Source organism: Bombina bombina, chromosome 6, assembly GCF_027579735.1.
Source record: "Bombina bombina isolate aBomBom1 chromosome 6, aBomBom1.pri, whole genome shotgun sequence".
NCBI lineage: Eukaryota > Metazoa > Chordata > Amphibia > Anura > Bombinatoridae > Bombina > Bombina bombina.
This window is the reverse complement of record NC_069504.1, coordinates 238,360,666-238,382,954: the sequence shown is the minus strand read 5'-3', so window position 1 is coordinate 238,382,954 and position 22,289 is coordinate 238,360,666. Positions and strand designations below refer to the sequence as shown.

At 42.3% G+C, this 22,289-nt stretch overlaps 1 protein-coding gene across 1 annotated transcript in view; it reads left to right on the top strand.

Annotated features, from left to right (window-relative positions):
• Positions 1 to 22,289, top strand: part of ZDHHC17 (zinc finger DHHC-type palmitoyltransferase 17) — a 306,091-nt gene that overhangs the window by 272,266 nt on the left and 11,536 nt on the right. The window contains exon 12 of the mRNA XM_053716763.1: positions 3,846 to 3,940. Within this exon, the coding sequence (XP_053572738.1) occupies positions 3,846 to 3,940 (95 nt within the window). The remainder of the gene's footprint in view (positions 1 to 3,845; positions 3,941 to 22,289) is intronic.

The following is a 22,289-nucleotide window of genomic DNA, read 5'->3' as shown; positions in this document are numbered from 1 at the left end:
TTCTCATCTAAACAAGAAACTTCCCAGGTATCTGTCCAGATCCAGGGATCCTCAGGCGGAAGCGGTGGACGCGTTGTCACTTCCTTGGAACTATCAACCTGCTTATATCTTTCCCCCTCTAGTTCTTCTTCCAAAAGTGATTTCCAAAATCCTAATGGAGCGTTCGTTTGTACTGCTGGTGGCTCCAGCATGGCCACACAGGTTTTGGTATGCGGATCTCGTTCGGATGGCCAGTTGCCAACCTTGGACACTTCCGTTAAGACCAGACCTTCTATCTCAAGGCCTATTTTTCCATCAGGATCTCAAATCATTAAATTTGAAGGTATGGAGATTGAACGCTTAATACTTAGTCATAGAGGTTTCTCTTATTCAGTGATTAATACTATGTTACAGGCTCGTAAATCTGTGTCTAGAAAGATCTATTACCGAGTTTGGAAGACTTACATTTCTTGGTGTTCTTCTCATAAATTCTCTTGGCATTCTTTTAGAATTCCTAGAATTTTACAGTTTCTTCAGGATGGTTTGGAAAAAGGTTTGTCTGCAAGTTCCTTGACAGGACAAATCTCTGCTCTTTCTGTACTTTTTCACAGAAAGATAGCTAATCATCCTGATATTCATTGTTTTGTACAGGCTTTGGTTCGTATTAAGCCTGTCATTAAGTCAATTTCTCCTCCTTGGAGTCTTAATTTGGTTCTGAGGTCTTTACAGGCTCCTCCGTTTGAACCTATGCATTCTCTGGATATTAAATTACTTTCTTGGAAAGTTTTATTCCTTTTGGCCATCTCTTCTGCTAGAAGAGTTTATGAGTTATCTGCTCTTTCTTGTGAATCTCCTTTTCTGATTTTTCATCAGGATAAGGCGGTGTTGCGGACTTCATTTAAATTTGTACCTAAAGTTGTGAATTCTAACAACATTAGTAGAGAAATTGTTGTCCCTTCTTTGTGTCCTAATCCTAAGAATTCTCTGGAGAGATCTTTACATTCTTTGGATGTAGTAAAAGCTTTGAAATATTATGTTGAAGCTACTAAAGATTTCAGGAAGACTTCTAGTCTATTTGTTATCTTTTCTGGTTCTAGGAAAGGTCAGAAGGCTTCTTCCATTTCTTTGGCATCTTGGTTAAAGTCTTTGCTTATGTGGAGTCGGGTAAATCCCCGCCTCAAAGGATTACAGCTCATTCTACTAGGTCAGTTTCTACTTCCTGGGCTTTTAAGAATGAAGCTTCTGTTGATTAGATTTGCAAAGCAGCAACTTGGTCTTCTTTGCATACTTTTACTAAATTCTACCATTTTGATGTTTTTTCTTCTTCTGAAGTAGTTTTTGGTAGAAAAGTACTTCAGGCAGCTGTTTCAGTTTAATAATTTGTTTTTTTCATTATAAGATTAAAACTTTTTGATTTGGGTTGTGGATTATTTTTTCAGCGGAATTGGCTGTCTTTATTTTATCCCTCCCTCTCTAGTGACTCTTGCATGGAAGTTTCACATCTTGGGTATCTGCTATCCCATACGTCACTAGCTCATGGACTCTTGCCAATTACATGAAAGAAAACATAATTTATGTAAGAACTTACCTGATAAATTCATTTCTTTCATATTGGCAAGAGTCCATGAGGCCCACCCTTTTTGTGGTGGTTATGATTTTTTTGTATAAAGCACAATTATTCCAATTCCTTGTTTGATGCTTTCGCTCCTTTCTTGTCACCCCACTTCTTGGCTATTCGTTAAAATGAATTGTGGGTGTGGTGAGGGGTGTATTTATAGGCATTTTGAGGTTTGGGAAACTTTGCCCCTCCTGGTAGAAATGTATATCCCATACGTCACTAGCTCATGGACTTTTTCCAATATGAAAGAAATGAATTTATCAGGTAAGTTCTTACATAAATTATGTTTTTCTCTTCCCTGGAGTCTTAACCTTGTTCTTAGCGTTTTACAGCGGGCTCCGTTTGATCCTACGCATTCCTTAGATATTAAAGGATTACTTTCTGTTATAATTTTTAAGCTAAACAACTAACATATTAAAGTTAATAAACATTAATTAAAACCTGATAGTAGTAGTAGATGGCGCTGGTCTATTACACACACACACACACGCACACACGCTCATAAGTTTACATACCCTGGCAGAATTTATGATTTCTTGGCCATTTTTCAGAGTATATGAATAACACACAAACTTTTTTCACTCATGGTTAGTGTTTGGCTGAAGCCATTTATTATCAATCAACTGTGTTTACTCTTTTTAAATTTTAATGACAACAGAAACTACCCAAATGACCCTGATCAAAAGTTGACATACCCTGGTGATTTAGGCCTGATAACATGCACACATGTTGACACAAAGGGGTTTGAATGGCTATTAAAGGTAACCATCCACACCTTTGATCTGTTTTCTTGTAATTACTGTGTGTGTATAAAAGGTCAGTGAGTTTCTGGACTCCTGACAAACCCTTACATCTTTCATCCAGTGCTGCACTGACGATTCATGGGGAAAGCAAAAGGATTGGCGGGAAAAGGTAGTTGAACTGTATAAAACAGGAAAGGGGTATAAAAATGATATCCAAGGAATTGAGAATGTAAATCAGCAGTGTTCAAACTTTAATCAAAAAGTGGACCCGCAACTAGAAGGGACAGCTCCGAACTATGGAAATGACTGATGAAAGGTACACCATTCCTACTGTGAAACACGGAGGTGGATCGTTGATGTTTTGGGGATGTGTGAGCTACAAAGACACAGGAAATTTGGTCAGAATTGATGGCAAGATGAATGCAGTATGTTATCAAACAGAACCCCTCATTTTCCGCTTCTTGATTAGAGTTTGAACACTGCTGATTTGCATTCTCAATTCCTTGGATATCTTTTTATATCCCTTTCCTGTTTTATACAGTTCAACTACCTTTTCCCGCAGATCCTTTGACAATTCTTTTGCTTTCCCCTACTCAGAATCCTGAAACGTCAGTGCAGCACTGGATGAAAGATGCAAGGGTCTGTCAGGAGTCCAGAAACTCATTGACCTTTTATACACTCACACACTAATTACAAGCAATCAGATCACAGATGGACATGGTTACCTTTAATAACCATTTAAATCCCTTTGTGTCAACTTGTGTGCATGTTATCAGGCCAAAATCACCAGGGTATGTCAACTTTTGATCAGGGTAATTTGGGTAGTTTCTGTTGTCATTATGATTTAAAAAGAGTAAACACAGTTGATTGATAATAAATGTCTTCAGCCAAACACTAACCATGAGTGAAAGAAAAGTTTTTGTGTTGTTATTCATATTCTCTGAAAAATGTCCAAGAAAGTGTGAGCACAAGTGTATGTGTGTGTGTGTGTCTGATGCACAGTACATATGTATAGGAGTCTGTAATTGGGTGATGATTGTCACATGATACAGTTGGTATTGAAATGTGTCATACAAATATACACTACTGCTCATTTGAAATCGAGTAAGTGTTATTGTATTGTCTTATTATGCATTTGATTATGTAATTCTACTATAGTTAATGGTCTTAAGGAATTTGTCTAAAATGTTTGCATGTTTCTCTACAGACATCACTAAGCCATACCTACAAAATATGATAATCAATATCTGATTCCACAGCTTGGATTAAAAAAACAGAATATCAAAGGAAAATCTATTCCCATGCAAATTAAAATAAAGTTAATTAAAATAAATATCTCATAAACAGACTGAGTTTTTCTACCTATCAGTGGCTACCATAATAAAATAATAAACATTCTGTACCATAAACTTACTCTATACAATGCGTTGTAGATTATTATAGCATTAAGAGCTGATCTGAAACTAACATTAAGTTGAATTTTTGTTTTTGTTTTTTTCTCACAGATATCCTGCTTGGGCATTACCACAAATGAACGTATGAATGCAAGAAGATATAAGCACTTTAAAGTCACAACAACATCCATTGAAAGTCCATTCAAGTAAGATCCCTGTTATAGGTTTAATTCATTATTTGTTGTGAATAATATATAATAATGTATTTATTTGTTTTTACATAAAACTGGGCGATAAGCCTGCCTAGAGGGCAGTCTATGTTTAAAAAATACAAACCCCCAAGCTAAAGTTACAAAAAAGAAAAAAGTAAAATTACAGAAAAAAATAAAGCTATTCAAAATAAAAAAATTAAACCTAAACTAATACCCCTATAAAAATAAAAAATCCCCCCCAAAATAAAATCACCCCCTAATTTAATACTAAACCCTTAAAAGGGCATTTTGTAGGGCATTGCCCTAAGTTAAACAGCTCTTTTACTTAAAAAGAATTACCAATTACCCCCCCACACCCAACCAACCCCCCTAAAATAAAAAAACCTAACACTAAAAATCACAAAACTAAGCCCCAAATAGGTACTCGCCGTTCCAGAAGTCCAAAGGAGAAGGTCTTCTTCCAGGCGGCTCCGTCATCTTCTATCTTCATCCTGTGAGAAGGCGGTGCGGTCTTCCCCGATGCGCGGATCCAAATTGGCGGCCTTCAGCTGCCGTGATCCTCATCGGCATGGAGGCTCCTCTTTATCCGATCTCTGGCGTACACTAAAAATTGAATGGAAGGTACCGCAATCAATTTGGGGTACCTTGCATTCCTATTGGCTGAAAATAGGTTTAGAGCTATCGGCCAATAAGATTTTCAGTAGCTCTCATCCTATTGGCTGATATCAACATTTCAGCCAATAGAAATGTAAGGTACCCCAATAAATATGGGGTACCTTGCATTCAGTCTTCAGTGTGCGACGGACCATCGCATGAAGAGGAGCCTCCACACCGCTGCTGAGAACCGCCGCTGAGGATCCGATCCGTACATCATGAAAATCCTGCACCGCCTTCGCTCCGGATCAAGAAAGAAGATGATGGAGCTGCCTGGAAGAAGACCTTCCCTGCCGGACTTCAGGAACGGTGAATACCTATTTGGGGCTTAGTTTTAGGATTTTTTTTTATTTGTAAGATTAGGGATTTTATTGGGCTGTAAAAGAGCTGATTGCCCTTTTAAAGGGGCAGTAAACCTACAAAATAATTTTATATAATTCTGCACATAGTGCAGAATAATATAACATTATCTTAGCGCAAACTTTATGCAACATAATATTGCAGCTACAATTTGATTATAAGAGGATTTTTCAGACCGCCGCTCCTTGCTCTACTTAGCGGGTCTGGTTTTTCCCCTGAACGCATCTGGGCAGCCCAGTCACAGCCCAGCCAGATCGCGCCATTACACTCAATGTAGCTCGCTCCCGCTATCAGACAGATTTTAGCTGCAATATTATGTTGCATAAAGTTTGTGCTAAGATAATGTTATATAATTCTGCAGTATGTGTAGAATTATATAATGTTATGCAATGTAAGAGAGAGATTCTGTTGTGTGAGTTTAGCAATTTAAGGGTTATTTTTTTTTTTGTTAATACTTAGTACAAGCAGTTATGTTTATTATTTTTAATACTTTGTGCAAGCGGTTAGTTTTTTGTTTTTTTTATATAAATATATTTCTTGCGGGCGGTTACGTGTTTTTTTTTCTTTTAAGGCTTCGTTGCAAAATGGCGACGGACGCGTTACAAACATGATTATAGTATAGATATTTATATTATATAATTTGTTGTATAAACAGCAATAATAATTAGTCACTGATCTCATGTTTGTCATGACAACACATAAAGCCGGAGATAACTCATTACCTTTGAATTAATAAATGGCCATCACTTGGCGAAAGACAGAAACTTTAAACACACTCCTGAACAGAAGACCCTTCTACTCCTGCCCACTTGTAGTTTCTTTCTAATGACACGGTGAGTCCACAAATAATCGAATTACTATTGGGAATATCACTCACGGCCAGCAGGAGGCGGCAAAGAGCACCACAGCAAAGCTGTTAAATATCACCTCCCTTCCCTCCAACCCCAGTCATTCTCTTTGCTTACGTTAAAGCAAGGAAGTGGTAACATTTAGGTGTCTGGAAAGATTCTTTATTCAAGATTTTATTATTTTTCAGCAGTACAAGCTTGTGCTGTTTTTCTACTAGGGTGTAGCAGTAGTCCATGTTAGTCTCTTCAGTAGAGCAGTGGTGGCTTTTAAGCAATGGGAACTTGTGGGGTACAATCCTCACTGTGCCTCCCATGTAGTTAATGCTGCCCTAATATTGAAAGCCTTAGTTAGATTACTCCGTCTTTATCTTTTTTTCCACAGGTCCATGTGAGGGAGAATGCCTCTCAAACCTAGTGAGCTGCCCTGCTGTCAGGCAGATTTTGTAAAGGTAAGTGCTAAGTTTTTTTTTTCTTACAGGCATTACAGAAAAATATTGGCACTTTAAACAGTTAATATGTAGGGACATTAGACTCATTTTTTCCTATTGAGGTTATAGGACAATGGGAGGCAGTTGGTGCAGGCACTGGGGACAAGGAGAAGGGACTATGATGGTTCTTCTTTTATTGTGACAGTTATGGTGGTTATACTTTCTGCAGCTTTATTTAATAGTTAATGCTGTCCGGGAGGTTCTGGTGACGTCCACGATAGGCGGGTCTGTTCTAGAAGCGGCAAAGAATTTGCGCGCTTTTTCTCCCTATTCATTTCCGTAGTTCGGAGCTGCCCCTTCTAGTTGCGGTTCCGTTTTTTTATCTAAGCTGTAACCGGATACAGTGCGGAGCAGTTCTGTTTGAGTCCGGATATTTCCAATTACTTATGGGACAGTTCTTTTCTCCGGCGATCTGCAGGACAGGTAGGCACCTCAGCAGAGCTGGCTGAGGTGTAGAGGCTGTCAAGGGAGTTAATAGAGGGGTTTTTTAATGCGATACTCATAAAAAGTTACTCATATAAAAGTTTTAAAATTTAAAGGGACAGTACCTTTTTTTGTGATTCTACTTTATAGACAAATAAAATTTTTCATTTGAATTTATTTTGGGTAAAGATGGACCAAGAGGCCCTGCAGAATGTTACTTGTGCTTTATGCTTTGATGCTAATGTGGAACCACCAATCCCTTTCTTTATTATTTATAATTATGTATTGAGAGAACATTGAATTACAGGGATAAACTGTTCGAATTTGAGCCAGCATTGTCTAGAGAGGATGCTGTTCAGGGGTCTCCTGCTAATGTTAAAGATATGCCACAGCTTTCTCCTCAAATGTCCCAAATTTTACCGTCCACACATGCAGTGCCCTGCGCTTCCTCACAAACTCATTTTGGCGTTTCATTGCAAGACATCGCTACCCTTATGTCTTTTGCGTTAATTGATATATTGTCTGCTTTTTCCATGCTGCAGGGGAAGTGCAAGAGGAAATCGAAGGATTTAGGGACTAAGGTGTCTGACACAGTCGTGGCTGTTCCAAATGTTCCTTCCCAGAAATCTGAGGAGGAAGATGCTTGGGTGGCTTCTGAGGAGGAAATCTCGGACTCTGTGTAACTCCTTCTTCTGATGCTGAAGTTGTATCCTTCAGGTTTAAGCTAGAACACCTCCGTTTGTTACTTAAGGAGGTTTTGGCTACCTTGGACGACTTGGACTACGGTCGTGGTCAATCCTAAGAAGTCTAGCAAGCTAAACAAGTATTTTGATGTACCTTCCATGGTGGATGTTTTACCTGTGCCGGATCGGGCTACAGAGATTATTGCTAAGGAATGGGAGAGACCTGGTATCCCTTTTTCTCCATCCCCTATTTTTAAAAAGATGTTTCCTATTGCTGACTCTATCAAGGAGTCTTGGCAGACGGTCCCCAAGGTGGAAGGGTCAATTTCCACCTTGGCTAAGAGAACCTCTATTCCCATAGAGGATAGTTGTTCTTTTAAGGATCCTATGGATAAGAAGTTTGAGGGATTTCTCAAGAAAATGTATGTTCACCAGGGGTTACAATGGCAACCTGCGGTGTGTATTGCTACTGTCACTAGTGCGGCAGTATACTAGTTTGATGCGTTTTTTAATTCTATTCAGGATAGGATCAAGGTCCTTAAGTTGGCCAATTCTTTTATAACGGATGTTTCCCTACAGGTTATCAAGCTGGTAGCAAAAATTTCTGGGTTTGCCATACTGGCCCGCAGAGCTTTATGGTTGAAATCCTGGTCTGCGGATGTGTCGTCTAAATCTAAACTTTTGGCGATTCCCTACAAGGGTAAGACCTTGTTTGGACCTGGCTTGGCCGAGATTATTTCCGATGTTACGGGAGGAAAGGGTCATTTCCTCCCTCAGGATAAGAAGAATAAACAGAAGGGACGTCAGAGTAATTTTCATTCCTTTCGAATCTTCAAGGGTAAGCCTTCCTCTCCCTCTACAAAGCAGTAACAGTCCAAGCCTTCTTGCAGGTCCAACCAGTCATGCATCAAGGGAAAGCAATCTAAGAAGCCCACTACTGACTCAAAGTCGGCATGAAGGGTTTGCCCTTGATCCGGGACCGGATCTTGTGGGGGGCAGACTTTCCTTCTTTGCTCATAGTTCCTGTTCCAATGCAGGATCAGGTTCTGGGATTTTACTCCAATCTTTTTGTGGTTCCCAAAAAAGAGGGAACTTTCAGACCAATTCTAGTTTTTAAATTTTTAAACAAGTTCCTCAGATTACCGTCATTCAAGATGGAAACTATTTGTTCCATTCTTCCCTTGGTTCAAGAGGGTCAATTCATGACAACAGTAGATTTAAAGGATGAATACCTGCATGTTCCCATCCACAGGGATCATCACAAGTTCCTGAGGTTCGCTTTTCTAGACAAACACTTCCAGTTCTCTTCCATTCAGCCTTGCCACAGCGCCCAGAATTTTTTCAAAAGTCCTGGGATCTCTGTTGGCGGTGCTCCGGTTGCAGAGCATTGCATTGGCGCCTTATCTGGACGACAATTCTGGTTCAGGCGCCATCCTTTCATCAAGCGAACTCCCACACAAAGATGTTGTTATCCTTCCTGCGCTCTCACGGATGGATGGTAAATTAGGGAAAGAGTTCCTTAATTCCAGCTACAAGGGTACTGTTCTTGGGACCATAATAGATTCCCTATCAATGAAAATATTTCTGACAGAGGTCAGAAAATCAAAGATCTTCTATTCTTGTCGGGCACTGCAGTCCTCTCCTCAGCCATCAGTGGCTCAATGTATGTAGGTAATCAGTCTTATGGTGGCTGCCATAGACATTGTTCCTTTTGCCCGTTTCCACCTCAGGCCTCTGCAGTTATGCATGCTCACACAATGGAACGGGGATTATGCGGATCTGTCTCCGCGATTACATCTGGATCAGGAGACGAGATTCTCTTCTTTGGTGGTTGTCTCAGGAACATCTCTCCCAGGGAACCTGCTTCCACAGACCTACATGGGCGATTGTGACAACATATGCCAGCCTATTGGGGTGGGGAGAAGTCTGGGGCTCTCTAAAGGCTCAGGGGTCATGGACTCGGGAGGAGTCTGTTCTTCCCATAGACATTCTAGAGCTGAGGGCAATCTTCAATGCTTGCCTGGTCTCAGTTAGCTTCAGCCCGGTTTATCAGGTTCCAGTAGGACAACATAACTTCAGTGGCTTACATCAATCATCAGGAAGGAACTCGGAGTTCCTTGGCCATGATAGAGGTAGCCAAGATTATTCAGTGGGCGGAGACCCACAACTGCTCTCTATCTGTGATCCACATTTCAGGAGTGGACAATTGGGAAGCGGATTTTCTGAGCACAGACCTTTCACCTAGCTTGATTTTCAAATGGGGACGGCCGGAACTGGATCTCATGGCATCTTGTCAGAATGCCAAGCTCCCGAGGTACGGGTTGAGGGCGAGGGACCCTCGGGCAGTATTGATAGATGCTCTAGCGGTCCCTTGGTATATCAGTCTAGCATACCTATTTCCTCCGTTCGCTCTCCTTCGGGTCATTGCTCGAATCAAACAGGAGAGGGTGTTGGTGATTCTCATTGCACCAGCGTGGCCTTGCAGGATCTGATATGCAGACCTGGTGGAGATGTCATCTCTTCCACCTTGGAGACTTCCATTACGGAAGGACCTTCTACTTCAAGGGCCCTTCCTTCACCCAAATCTAGTTTCTCTGAAGCTGACTGCTTGGAGATTGAACGCTTAATTTTATCTAAGCTTGGTTTTTCTGAGTCGGTCATTGAGACCATGATTCAGGCTCGTAAGCCTGTGACTGGAAAGATTTACCATAAGATATGATGGAAATATTTACATTGGTGTGAATCCAGATGCTACTCTTGGAGTAGAGTTCGGATTCCTAGAATTTTGTCCTTTCTCCAGGAGGGTCTGGAGAAGGGTTTGTCTGCGAGTACTTTGAAGGGTCAAATATCTGCTTTATCTATTTTGTTGCATAAACGTCTGGCGGATGTACCAGACGTGCAATCTTTCTTTCAGGCCTTGGTCAGAATAAGGCCTGTGTTCACACCTGTTACTCCTCCCTGGAGTCTTAAGCTTGTTCTTTAGTTATTCAACAGGCTCCATTTGAGCCTATGCATTCCTTAGATATTAAGTTATTATCTTGGAAAGTATTGTTTCTTGTTGCAATTTCTTCTACCCGCAGAGTCTCAGAACTCTTGGCGTTGCAGTGTGAATCCCCTTACCTTATTTTTCATTCAGATAAGGTAGTTCTGCTTACTAAGTTGGTGTTCCTTCCTAAGGTAGTTTCGGATAGGAACATTAATCAAGAGATTGTGGTTCCTTCTTTGTGCCCTAACTCCTCTTCTCATAAGGAGCGTTTGTTGCACAACTGGGATGTGGTGCGTGCGTTGAAATACTATTTACAGGCGACTATTGATTTTAGTCAGTCTTCGGCTCTGTTTTTGTAAGGGTCAGAAAGCTACGGCTACTTCTCTTTCCTTGTGGATGAAGAGTATCATTCACTTGGCCTATGAAACTGCTGGACAGCAGCCTCCTGAGAGAGTCACAGCTCATTCTACTAGGGTTGTTTCCTCTTCCTGGGCATTCAAACATGAAGCTTCTGTGGGACAGATTTGCAAGGCTGCAACTTGGTCCTCTCTACATACTTTTTCCAAATTCTATTAATTTGATACTTTTGCCTCGGCTGAGGCTTCTTTTAGGAGAAAGGTTCTTCAAGCAGTGGTGCCTTGCGTTTAGGTTCCCTGTCTTGTCCCTCCCGTATCATCTGTGTCCTCTAGCTTTGGTATTGATTCCCAATAGTAATTAGATGATCTGTGGACTCACTGTGTCATTAGAAAGAAAACAAAATGTATGCTTACCTGATAAATTTATTTCTTGACACGGTGAGTCCACTGTCCACCCTGTTTTATTTAGACAGGTCTGTTCTATAAACCTCAGGCACCTCTGCACCCTGTTGCTTCCTTTCTCTTCTTTTACTTCGGTCAAATGACTGGGGTTAGAGGGAAGGGAGGTGATATTTAACAGCTTTGCTGTGGTGCTCTTTGCAGCCTCCTGCTAGCCAGGAGTGATATTCCCAATAGTAATTAGATGATCCGTGGAATCACCGTGTCAAAGAAATAAATTTATCAGGTAACTATCAATTTATTTTTTTCAATGATGCGATCCTGCTGTTGTGTATCTTGGACTACTAAAAGGTTTATCTTCAACTAATATGCACAGATCTCTCTCCCTTCCACTTAAGGTCAGTAAAATCGTTTTGGGAATTAATCCCTTTTTCTCTTCTAAAGGGTATCCAGTCCACGGATCATCCATTACTTGTGGGATATTCTCCTTCCCAACAGGAAGTTGCAAGAGGATCACCCACAGCAGAGCTGTCTATATAGCTCCTCCCCTAACTGCCACCTCCAGTCATTCTCTTGCAACTCTCGACAAGCATGGAAGCAGTAAGAGAGATGTGGTGAAATGTAGTTGTTTTTTTCTTCAATTCAAGAGTTTATTTTTAAATGGTACCGGAGTTGTACTATTTTGGTCCCAGGCAGAAAATAGAAGAAGAATCTGCCTGTGGTCTCTAATGATCTTAGCAGGTTGTAACTAAGATCCATTGCTGTTCTCACACATAACTGAAGAGAGAGGTAACTTCAGCTGGGGAATGGCGTGCAGGTTATCCTGCTATGAGGTATGTGCAGTTTAAATTTTTTCTAGAGGAATGTAAATGCTAGAAAATGCTGCTGATACCAGATTTATTTAAGGTAAGCCTGATTACAGTGATTTAATAGCGACTGGTATCATGCTTACTGTCAGAGGTAATACTCTTATTATTTTCAATTCCTGTCATATAAATCGTTTGCTGGGAGTGTTTAAAAGTTTTTATATATGTTTTGGTGATAAAACTTTATTGGGGCCTAGTTTTTTTTCCACATGGCTGGCTTAAATTTGCCTAGAAACAGTTTTCTTAGGCCTCCCACTGTGTAGACATGAGTGGGAGGGGCCTAATTTAGCGCTTAATTGCGCAGTAACTTTTGCAGACTGAGACATCCAGCTTCCCTCAAGAAGTCTCCTGAATGCTATAGGACCTCTCTAAAGGGCTTTTAGGCTTTCCAAAGTCGTTTGTATGGAAAGGTAGGGCCACAGCAGAGCTGTGGCAGTTTGTTGTGACTGTTAACCCCTTAATGACCACAATATACCCTGTATGTCACTGGTCGTTAAGGGTTTTTTCAGGACATAATAGCACAAGTCTAGCAAGAACACGCTATTAATGCCCTCCCTCCAGAAGGCTTTGTGGAGCAGTCTCAACGCTGGTGGCAAGACCATGGTATAAAACAATCAAGTCCCAAAAAAAGGCCAGCGACATACAGGGTACGTCGCTGGTCCTTAAGGGGTTAAAAAACGTCTATCTTTTTTTTATACGTTTTTTAAACTAAGGGGTTAATCATCCATTTGCAAGTGGGTGCAATGCTCTGTTAGCTTATTGTACACACTGTAAAAATTTTGTTTGATTTACTGCTTTTTTTCACTGTTTTTCAAATTCTGACCTTTTTTATTTTTCTTAAGGCACAGTACCGTTTTTATTTTTTGCTTGTTAACTTGCTTTAAAGTGTTTTCCAAGCTTGCTGGTCTCATTGCTAGTCTGTTTAAACATGTCTGACATAGAGGAAACTCCTTGTTCATTATGTTTAGAAGCCATGGTGGAACCCCCTCTTCGAATGTATACCAAATGTACTGATTTCACTTTAAGTAATAAAGACCATATTCTGTCTTTAAAAAATGTATCACCAGAGGAATCTGACGAGGAGGAAGTTATGCCGACTAACTCGCCCCACGTGTCAGAACCTTTAAATCCCGCTCAAGGGACTCACGCTCAAGAGGCGCCAAGTACATCTAGCGCGCCCATGGCGTTTACTTTACAAGACATGGCGGCAGTCATGGATAATACACTGTCAGCGGTATTATCCAGACTACCTGGGTTTCGAGGAAAAAGAGACAGCTCTGGAGTTAAAAGAAATACAGAGCATACTGATGCTTTAAGAGCTATGTCTGATACACCCTCACAATATGCAGAAGCTGAGGGAGGAGAGCTTCTTTCTGTGGGTAATTTTTCTGACTCAGGGAAGAGGATTCAACCCGATTCTGAAATATCTACATTTAAATTTAAGCTTGAACACCTCCGCGTGTTGCTCAGGGAGGTTTTAGCTGCTCTGAATGACTGTGATACAATTGCAGTGCCAGAGAAATTGTGTAGATTGGATAAATACTATGCAGTACCTGTTTACACTGATGTTTTTCCAATACCTAAAAGGTTTACAGAAATTATTACTAAGGAATGGGATAGACCAGGTGTGCCGTTCAATCCCCCTCCTATTTTTAAGAAAATGTTTCCAATAGATGCCGCCACACGGGACTTATGGCAAACGGTCCCTAAAGTGGAGGGAGCAGTTTCTACACTAGCTAAGCGTACTACTATCCCTGTCGAGGACAGTTGTGCTTTCTTAGATCCAATGGATAAAAAGTTAGAGGGTTACCTTAAGAAAATGTTTATTCAACAAGGTTTTATTCTACAGTCCCTTGCATGCATTGCCCCAGTCACATGCTGCTGCGGCCTTCTGGTTTGAGTCTCTGGAAGAGGCTTTACAGGTAGAGACCCCATTGGATGATATACTTGACAAGCTTAGAGCACTTAAGCTAGCCAATTCTTTTGTTTCTGATGCCATTGTTCATTTGACTAAACTAACGGCTAAGAATTCTGGTTTTGCTATTCAGGCGCGTAGGGCGCTATGGCTTAAATCATGGTCAGCTGACGTTACTTCAAAGTCTAAGCTGCTTAATATTCCCTTCAAGGGGCAGACCCTATTCAGGCCTGGTTTGAAGGAGATCATTTCTGATATCACTGGAGGAAAAGGTCATGCCCTTCCTCAAGATAGGTCCAAATCAAGGGCCAAACAGTCTAATTTTCGTGCCTTTCGAAACTTCAAGGCGAGTGCGGCATCAACTTCCTCTAATACAAAACAAGAGGGAACTTTTGCCCAGTCCAAGTCGGTCTGGAGACCTAACCAGACTTGGAATAAAGGTAAGCAGGCCAAAAAGCCTGCTGCTGCCTCTAAGACAGCATGAAGGATTGGCCCCCGATCCGGTAACTGATCTAGTAGGGGGCAGACTTTCGCTCTTCGCCCAGGCTTGGGCAAGAGATGTCCAGGATCCCTGGGCATTGGAAATTGTATCCCAGGGATATCTTCTGGACTTCAAAGCTTCTCCTCCAAAAGGGAGATTTCACCTTTCACAATTATCTGCAAACCAGATAAAGAGAGAGGCATTTTTACACTGTGTTCAAGACCTCCTAGTTATGGGAATGATCCACCCAGTTCCAAAGGAGGAACAGGGACAAGGATTCTATTCAAATCTGTTTGTGGTTCCCAAAAAAGAGGGAACCTTCAGACCAATCTTAGATCTCAAGATCTTAAACAAATTTCTCAGGGTCCCATCATTCAAGATGGAGACTATTTGTACCATCCTACCTATGATCCAGGAGGGTCAATACAGGACTACAGTGGATTTAAAGGATGCTTATCTTCACATTCCGATACACAAAGATCATCATCGGTTTCTCAGGTTTGCCTTCCTAGACCGGCATTACCAGTTTGTAGCTCTTCCCTTTGGGTTAGCTACAGCCCCAAGTCACTTCTGGTGGTCCTAAGGCCGCGGGGCATAGCAGTGGCCCCTTATTTAGACGACATTCTGATACAGGCGTCAAATTTCAAAATTGCCAAGTCTCATACGGACATAGTTCTGGCATTTCTGAGGTTGCATGGGAGGAAAGTGAACAAAGAAAAGAGTTCTCTATCCCCTCTCACAAGAGTCTCCTTTCTGGGAACTCTAATAGATTCTGTAGAAATGAGGATTTACCTGACAGAGTCCAGGTTATCAAAACTTCTAAATTCCTGCCGTGTTCTTTATTCCACTCCTCGCCCTTCGGTGGCTCAGTGTATGGAAGTAATCGGCTTAATGGTAGCGGCAATGGACATAGTGCCGTTTGCCCGCCTACATCTCAGACCGCTGCAACTCTGCATGCTCAGCCAGTGGAATGGGGATTACACAGATTTGTCCCCTCTACTAAATCTGGATCAAGAGACCAGGGATTCTCTTCTCTGGTGGCTATCTTGGGTCCATCTGTCCAAAGGTATGACCTTTCGCAGGCCAGATTGGACAATTGTAATGACAGATGCCAGCCTTCAACTCCCTGAAGGCTCAGGGATCGTGGACTCAGGAGGAGACACTCCTTCCGATAAACATTCTGGAGCTGAGAGCGATATTCAATGCTCTTCAGGCTTGGCCTCAGCTAGCAGCAATGAGGTTCATAGGATTTCAGTCGGACAACATCACGACTGTGGCTTACATCAACCATCAAGGGGGAACAAGGAGTTCCCTAGCGATGTTGGAAGTCTCAAAGATAATTCGCTGGGCAGAGATTCACTCTTGCCACCTATCAGCTATCCATATCCCAGGTGTAGAGAACTGGGAGGCGGATTTTCTAAGTCGACAGACTTTTCATCCGGGGGAGTGGGAACTCCATCCGGAGGTGTTTGCACAATTGATTCATCGTTGGGGCAAACCAGAACTGGATCTCATGGCGTCTCGCCAGAACGCCAAACTTCCTTGTTACGGATCCAGGTCCAGGGATCCCAAGGCGACGCTGATAGATGCTCTAGCAGCGCCTTGGTCCTTCAACATGGCTTATGTGTTTCCACCGTTTCCTCTGCTCCCTCGTTTGATTGCCAAAATCAAGCAGGAGAGAGCATCAGGGATTTTGATAGTACCTGCGTGGCCACGCAGGACTTGGTATGCAGATCTGGTGGACATGTCATCCCTTCCACCATGGACTCTGCCTCTGAGACAGAGGGTCTCCTTCTACTTTAGGGTCCTTTCAACCATCCAAATATAATTTCTCTGAGACTGACTGCCTGGAGATTGAACGCTTGATTTTATCAAAGCGTGGCTTCTCCGAGTCAGTTATTGATACCTTAATTCAGGCACGAAAGCCTGTCACCAGGAATATCTATCATAAGATATGGCGTAAATATCTTTATTGGTGTGAATCCAAGGGTTACTCATGGAGTAAAGTCAGGATTCCCAGGATATTATCTTTTCTCCAAGAAGGATTGAAAAAAGTATTGTCAGCTTGTTCCTTAAAGGGACAGACTTCTGCTCTGTCTATTCTTTTGCACAAGCGTCTGGCGGATGTTCCAGACCTTCAGGCATTTTGTCAGGCTTTAGTTAGAATCAAGCCTGTGTTTAAACCTGTTGCTCCACCATGGAGTTTAAATTTGGTTCTTAAAGTTCTTCAGGGGGTTCCGTTTGAACCTCTTCATTCCATAGATATCAAACTTTTATCTTGGAAAGTTCTATTTTTGGTAGCTATTTCCTCGGCTCATAGAGTTTCCGAGTTATCTGCCTTACAATGTGATTCCCCTTATCTGATCTTCCATACAGATAAGGTAGTTTTGCGTACCAAACCTGGGTTTTTACCTAAGGTGGTATCTAATAAGAATATCAATCAGGAGATTGTTGTTCCATCATTGTGTCCTAATCCTTCTTCAAAGAAGGAACGTCTATTACACAATCTTGACGTGGTTCGTGCTTTAAAGTATTATTTACAAGCTACTAAAGATTTTCGTCAAACATCTGCTTTGTTTGTTGTCTACTCTGGACAGAGGAAAGGCCAAAAGGCTTCGGCAACTTCTCTTTCGCTTTGGCTAAGAAGTATAATACGCTTAGCTTATGAGACTGCTGGCCAGCAGCCTCCTGAAAGGATTACAGCTCATTCTACTAGAGCTGTGGCTTCCACATGGGCCTTTAAAAATGAGGCTTCTGTTGAACAGATTTGCAAGGCGGGGACTTGGTCTTCGCTTCATACCTTTTCAAAATTTTATAAATTTGATACTTTTGCTTCTTCGGAGGCTACTTTTGGGAGAAATGTTTTACAGGCAGTGAGTGGTACCTTCCGTTTAAGTACCTGCCTTGTCCCTCCCTTCATCCGTGTACTTTAGCTTTGGTATTGGTATCCCACAAGTAATGGATGATCCGTGGACTGGATACACCTTACAAGAGAAAACATAATTTATGCTTACCTGATAAATTTATTTCTCTTGTGGTGTATCCAGTCCACGGCCCGCCCTGTCATTTTAAGGCAGGTATTTTTTAACTTTAAACTACAGTCACCACTGCACCCTATAGTTTCTCCTTTCTCTTGCTTGTCTTCGGTCGAATGACTGGAGGTGGCAGTTAGGGGAGGAGCTATATAGACAGCTCTGCTGTGGGTGATCCTCTTGCAACTTCCTGTTGGGAAGGAGAATATCCCACAAGTAATGGATGATCCGTGGACTGGATACACCACAAGAGAAATAAATTTATGAGGTAAGCTTAAATTATGTTTTTTTTTTAGGTAAAGTGTTTTTCTTTTGTACTCTGGTAAAACCATCTGAGTACTGTTGTCTAGATATCCTTAAAAAAGAACCATATGAAGCCTTACCCTTGTAACAGGTATTTTTCTTTTACTTTGTCATGGTTAAACTTTTAATGTGCTTTTATACCTCCAGATATGTCCATTTTTGGCTATATATGGACTCACTCAAACAGGAAGTAAAAATATATACTATATGTAGGGGTGAAACCCTTTCCTCAGTCATTTCTACCTACTCCATTGGTCAGATGCTATTTACTCAGCAGTACAGTATATGGTTCTATGAAAGTGTGAAGGGATGAGTTAAAGGACCAGTCAGCACAGTAGATTTGCATAATCAACAAATGCAAGATAACAAGACAATGCAATAGCACTTAGTTTGAACTTCAAATGAGTAGTAGATTTGTTTTCTGACAATTATAAAAGTTATGTCTTTTCCACTCCCCTATACCATGTGACAGCCATCAGCCAATAACAAATGCATACACGTACCATGTGACAGCAATCAGCCATTCACAAATGCATACACACTTATTCTTGCACATGCTCAGTAGGAGCTGGTAACTCGAAAAGTTTAAATATAAAAAGACTGTGCACATTTTGTTAATGGAAGTAAATTAGAAAGTTGTTTAAAATAGCATGTTCTATCTGAATAATGAAAGTTTAATTTTGATTGAGTGTCCCTTTAAGCTTTATGGTTTAAGTAACTTTAGTATATATTTTTTTTTCTTTTCTTGGTTTTAATCAGTACCGTCATTTCTGGATTTGAGACGATATTTAGTATGGCAAAAAATTATCACACTAAAGGTGGTGTTGTGGTGCATTTTGCAACATAACATTCTCAGCTTTTTGTACTCTACCCTTTGCATCTTAGTCCAGCACCCTTCATCCCTTGATATCTTGTCTTTGTACTCTCTGCCCTTCGCATCTCAGTCCAGCATCCTTCATCCCTTGATATCTTGTCTTTGTACTCTCTGCCCCTGGCATCTTACTTCAGCACCCTTCATTCCTTGACATCTTGTCTTTGTACTCTCTGCCCCTGGCACCTTACTCAAGCACCCTTCATCCCTTGGCATCTTGTCTTTGTACTCTCTGCCCTTGGCATCTCAGTCCAGCACCCTTCATCCCTTGACATCTTCTCTTTGTACTCTCTGCCCTTGGCATCTAAGTCCAGCATCCTTCATCCCTTGATAGTTTGTCTTTGTACTCTCTGCCCCTGGCATCTTACTCCAGCACCCTTCATTCCTTGACATTTTGTCTTTGTACTCTCTACCCTTGGCATCTCAGTCCAGCACCCTTCATTACTTGATATCTTGTCTTTGTAGTCTGCCCTTTGGATCTCAGTCCAGCATCCTTCATCCCTTGTTATCTTGTCTTTGTACTCTCTGCCCTTGGCATCTCAGTCCAGCATCCTTCATCCCTTGTTATCTTGTCTTTGTACTCTCTGCCCTTGGCATCTCAGTCCAGCATCCTTCATCCCTTGATATCTTGTCTTTGTACTCTCTGCCCCTGGCATCTCAATCCAGCATCCTTCATCCCTTGATATCTTGTCTTTGTACTCTCTGCCCCTGGCATCTGTCCAGCATCCTTCATCCCTTGTTATCTTGTCTTTGTGTACTCTGACCTTGGCATCTCAGTCCAGCACCCTTCATCCCTTGATAGCTTGTCTTTGTACTCTCTGCCTTTGGCATCTCAGTCCAGCACCCTCCATCCCTTGATATCTTGTCTTTGTACTCTCTGCCCCTGGCATCTTGGCATCTCAGTCCAGCATCCTTCATCCCTTTATATATTGTCTTTGTACTCTCTGCCCCTGGCATCTGTCCAGCATCCTTCATCCCTTATTATCTTGTCTTTGTACTCTCTGCCCTTGGCATCTCAGTCCAGCACCCTTCATCCCTTGATATCTTGTCTTTGTACTCTCTGCCCCTGGCATCTGTCCAGCATCCTTCATCCCTTGTTATCTTGTCTTTGTGTACTCTGACCTTGGCATCTCAATCCAGCACCCTTCATCCCTTGATATCTTGTCTTTGTACTCTCTGCCTTTGGCATCTCAGTCCAGCACCCTCCATCCCTTGATATCTTGTCTTTGTACTCTCTGCCCCTGGCATCTTGGCATCTCAGTCCAGCATCCTTCATCCCTTGATATATTGTCTTTGTACTCTCTGCCCCTGGCATCTGTCCAGCATCCTTCATCCCTTATTATCTTGTCTTTGTACTCTCTGCCCTTGGCATCTCAGTCCAGCACCCTTCATCCCTTGATATCTTGTCTTTGTACTCTCTGCCCCTGGCATCTGTCCAGCATCCTTCATCCCTTGTTATCTTGTCTTTGTGTACTCTGACCTTGGCATCTCAATCCAGCACCCTTCATCCCTTGATATCTTGTCTTTGTACTCTCTGCCTTTGGCATCTCAGTCCAGCACCCTCCATCCCTTGATATCTTGTCTTTGTACTCTCTGCCCCTGGCATCTTGGCATCTCAGTCCAGCATCCTTCATCCCTTGATATATTGTCTTTGTACTCTCTGCCCCTGGCATCTTGGCATCTCAGTCCAGCATCCTTCATCCCTTGTTATCTTGTCTTTGTACTCTCTGCCCTTGGCATCTCAGTCCAGCATCCTTCATCCCTTGTTATCTTGTCTTTGTACTCTCTGCCCTTGGCATCTCAGTCCAGCATCCTTCATCCCTTGATATCTTGTCTTTGTACTCTCTGCCCCTGGCATCTCAATCCAGCATCCTTCATCCCTTGATATCTTGTCTTTGTACTCTCTGCCCCTGGCATCTGTCCAGCATCCTTCATCCCTTGTTATCTTGTCTTTGTGTACTCTGACCTTGGCATCTCAGTCCAGCACCCTTCATCCCTTGATAGCTTGTCTTTGTACTCTCTGCCTTTGGCATCTCAGTCCAGCACCCTCCATCCCTTGATATCTTGTCTTTGTACTCTCTGCCCCTGGCATCTTGGCATCTCAGTCCAGCATCCTTCATCCCTTTATATATTGTCTTTGTACTCTCTGCCCCTGGCATCTGTCCAGCATCCTTCATCCCTTATTATCTTGTCTTTGTACTCTCTGCCCTTGGCATCTCAGTCCAGCACCCTTCATCCCTTGATATCTTGTCTTTGTACTCTCTGCCCCTGGCATCTGTCCAGCATCCTTCATCCCTTGTTATCTTGTCTTTGTGTACTCTGACCTTGGCATCTCAATCCAGCACCCTTCATCCCTTGATATCTTGTCTTTGTACTCTCTGCCTTTGGCATCTCAGTCCAGCACCCTCCATCCCTTGATATCTTGTCTTTGTACTCTCTGCCCCTGGCATCTTGGCATCTCAGTCCAGCATCCTTCATCCCTTGATATATTGTCTTTGTACTCTCTGCCCCTGGCATCTGTCCAGCATCCTTCATCCCTTATTATCTTGTCTTTGTACTCTCTGCCCTTGGCATCTCAGTCCAGCACCCTTCATCCCTTGATATCTTGTCTTTGTACTCTCTGCCCCTGGCATCTGTCCAGCATCCTTCATCCCTTGTTATCTTGTCTTTGTGTACTCTGACCTTGGCATCTCAATCCAGCACCCTTCATCCCTTGATAGCTTGTCTTTGTACTCTCTGCCTTTGGCATCTCAGTCCAGCACCCTCCATCCCTTGATATCTTGTCTTTGTACTCTCTGCCCCTGGCATCTTGGCATCTCAGTCCAGCATCCTTCATCCCTTGATATATTGTCTTTGTACTCTCTGCCCCTGGCATCTTGGCATCTCAGTCCAGCATCCTTCATCCCTTATTATCTTGTCTTTGTACTCTCTGCCCTTGGCATCTCAGTCCAGCATTCTTCATCCCTTGATATCTTGCCTTTGTACTCTCTGCCCCTGGCATCTGTCCAGCATCCTTCATCCCTTGATATCTTGTCTTTGTACTCTCTTCCCTTGGCATCTCAGTCCAGCATCCTTCATCCCTTGTTATCTTGTCTTTGTACTCTCTGCCCTTGGCATCTCAGTCCAGCATCCTTCATCCCTTGATTTCTTGTCTTTGTACTCTCTGCCCTTGGCATCTCAGTCCAGCATCCTTCATCCCTTGATATCTTGTCTTTGTACTCTCTGCCCCTGGCATCTTGGCATCTCAGTCCAGCATCCTTCATCCTTTGATATCTTGTCTTTGTACTCTCTGCCCCTGGCATTTGTCCAGCATCCTTCATCCCTTGTTATCTTGTCTTTGTACTCTCTGCCCTTGGCATCTCAGTCCAGCATCCTTCATCCCTTGATATCTTGTCTTTGTACTCTCTGCCCCTGGCATCTTGGCATCTCAGTCCAGCATCCTTCATCCCTTGTTATCTTGTCTTTGTACTCTCTGCCCCTGGCATCTGTCCAGCATCCTTCATCCCTTGCTATCTTGTCTTTGTAATCTCTTCCCTTGGCATCTCAGTCCAGCATCCTTCATCCCTTGTTATCTTGTCTTTGTACTCTCTGCCCTTGGCATCTCAGTCCAGCATCCTTCATCCCTTGTTATCTTGTCTTTGTACTCTCTGCCCTTGGCATCTCAGTCCTGCACCCTTC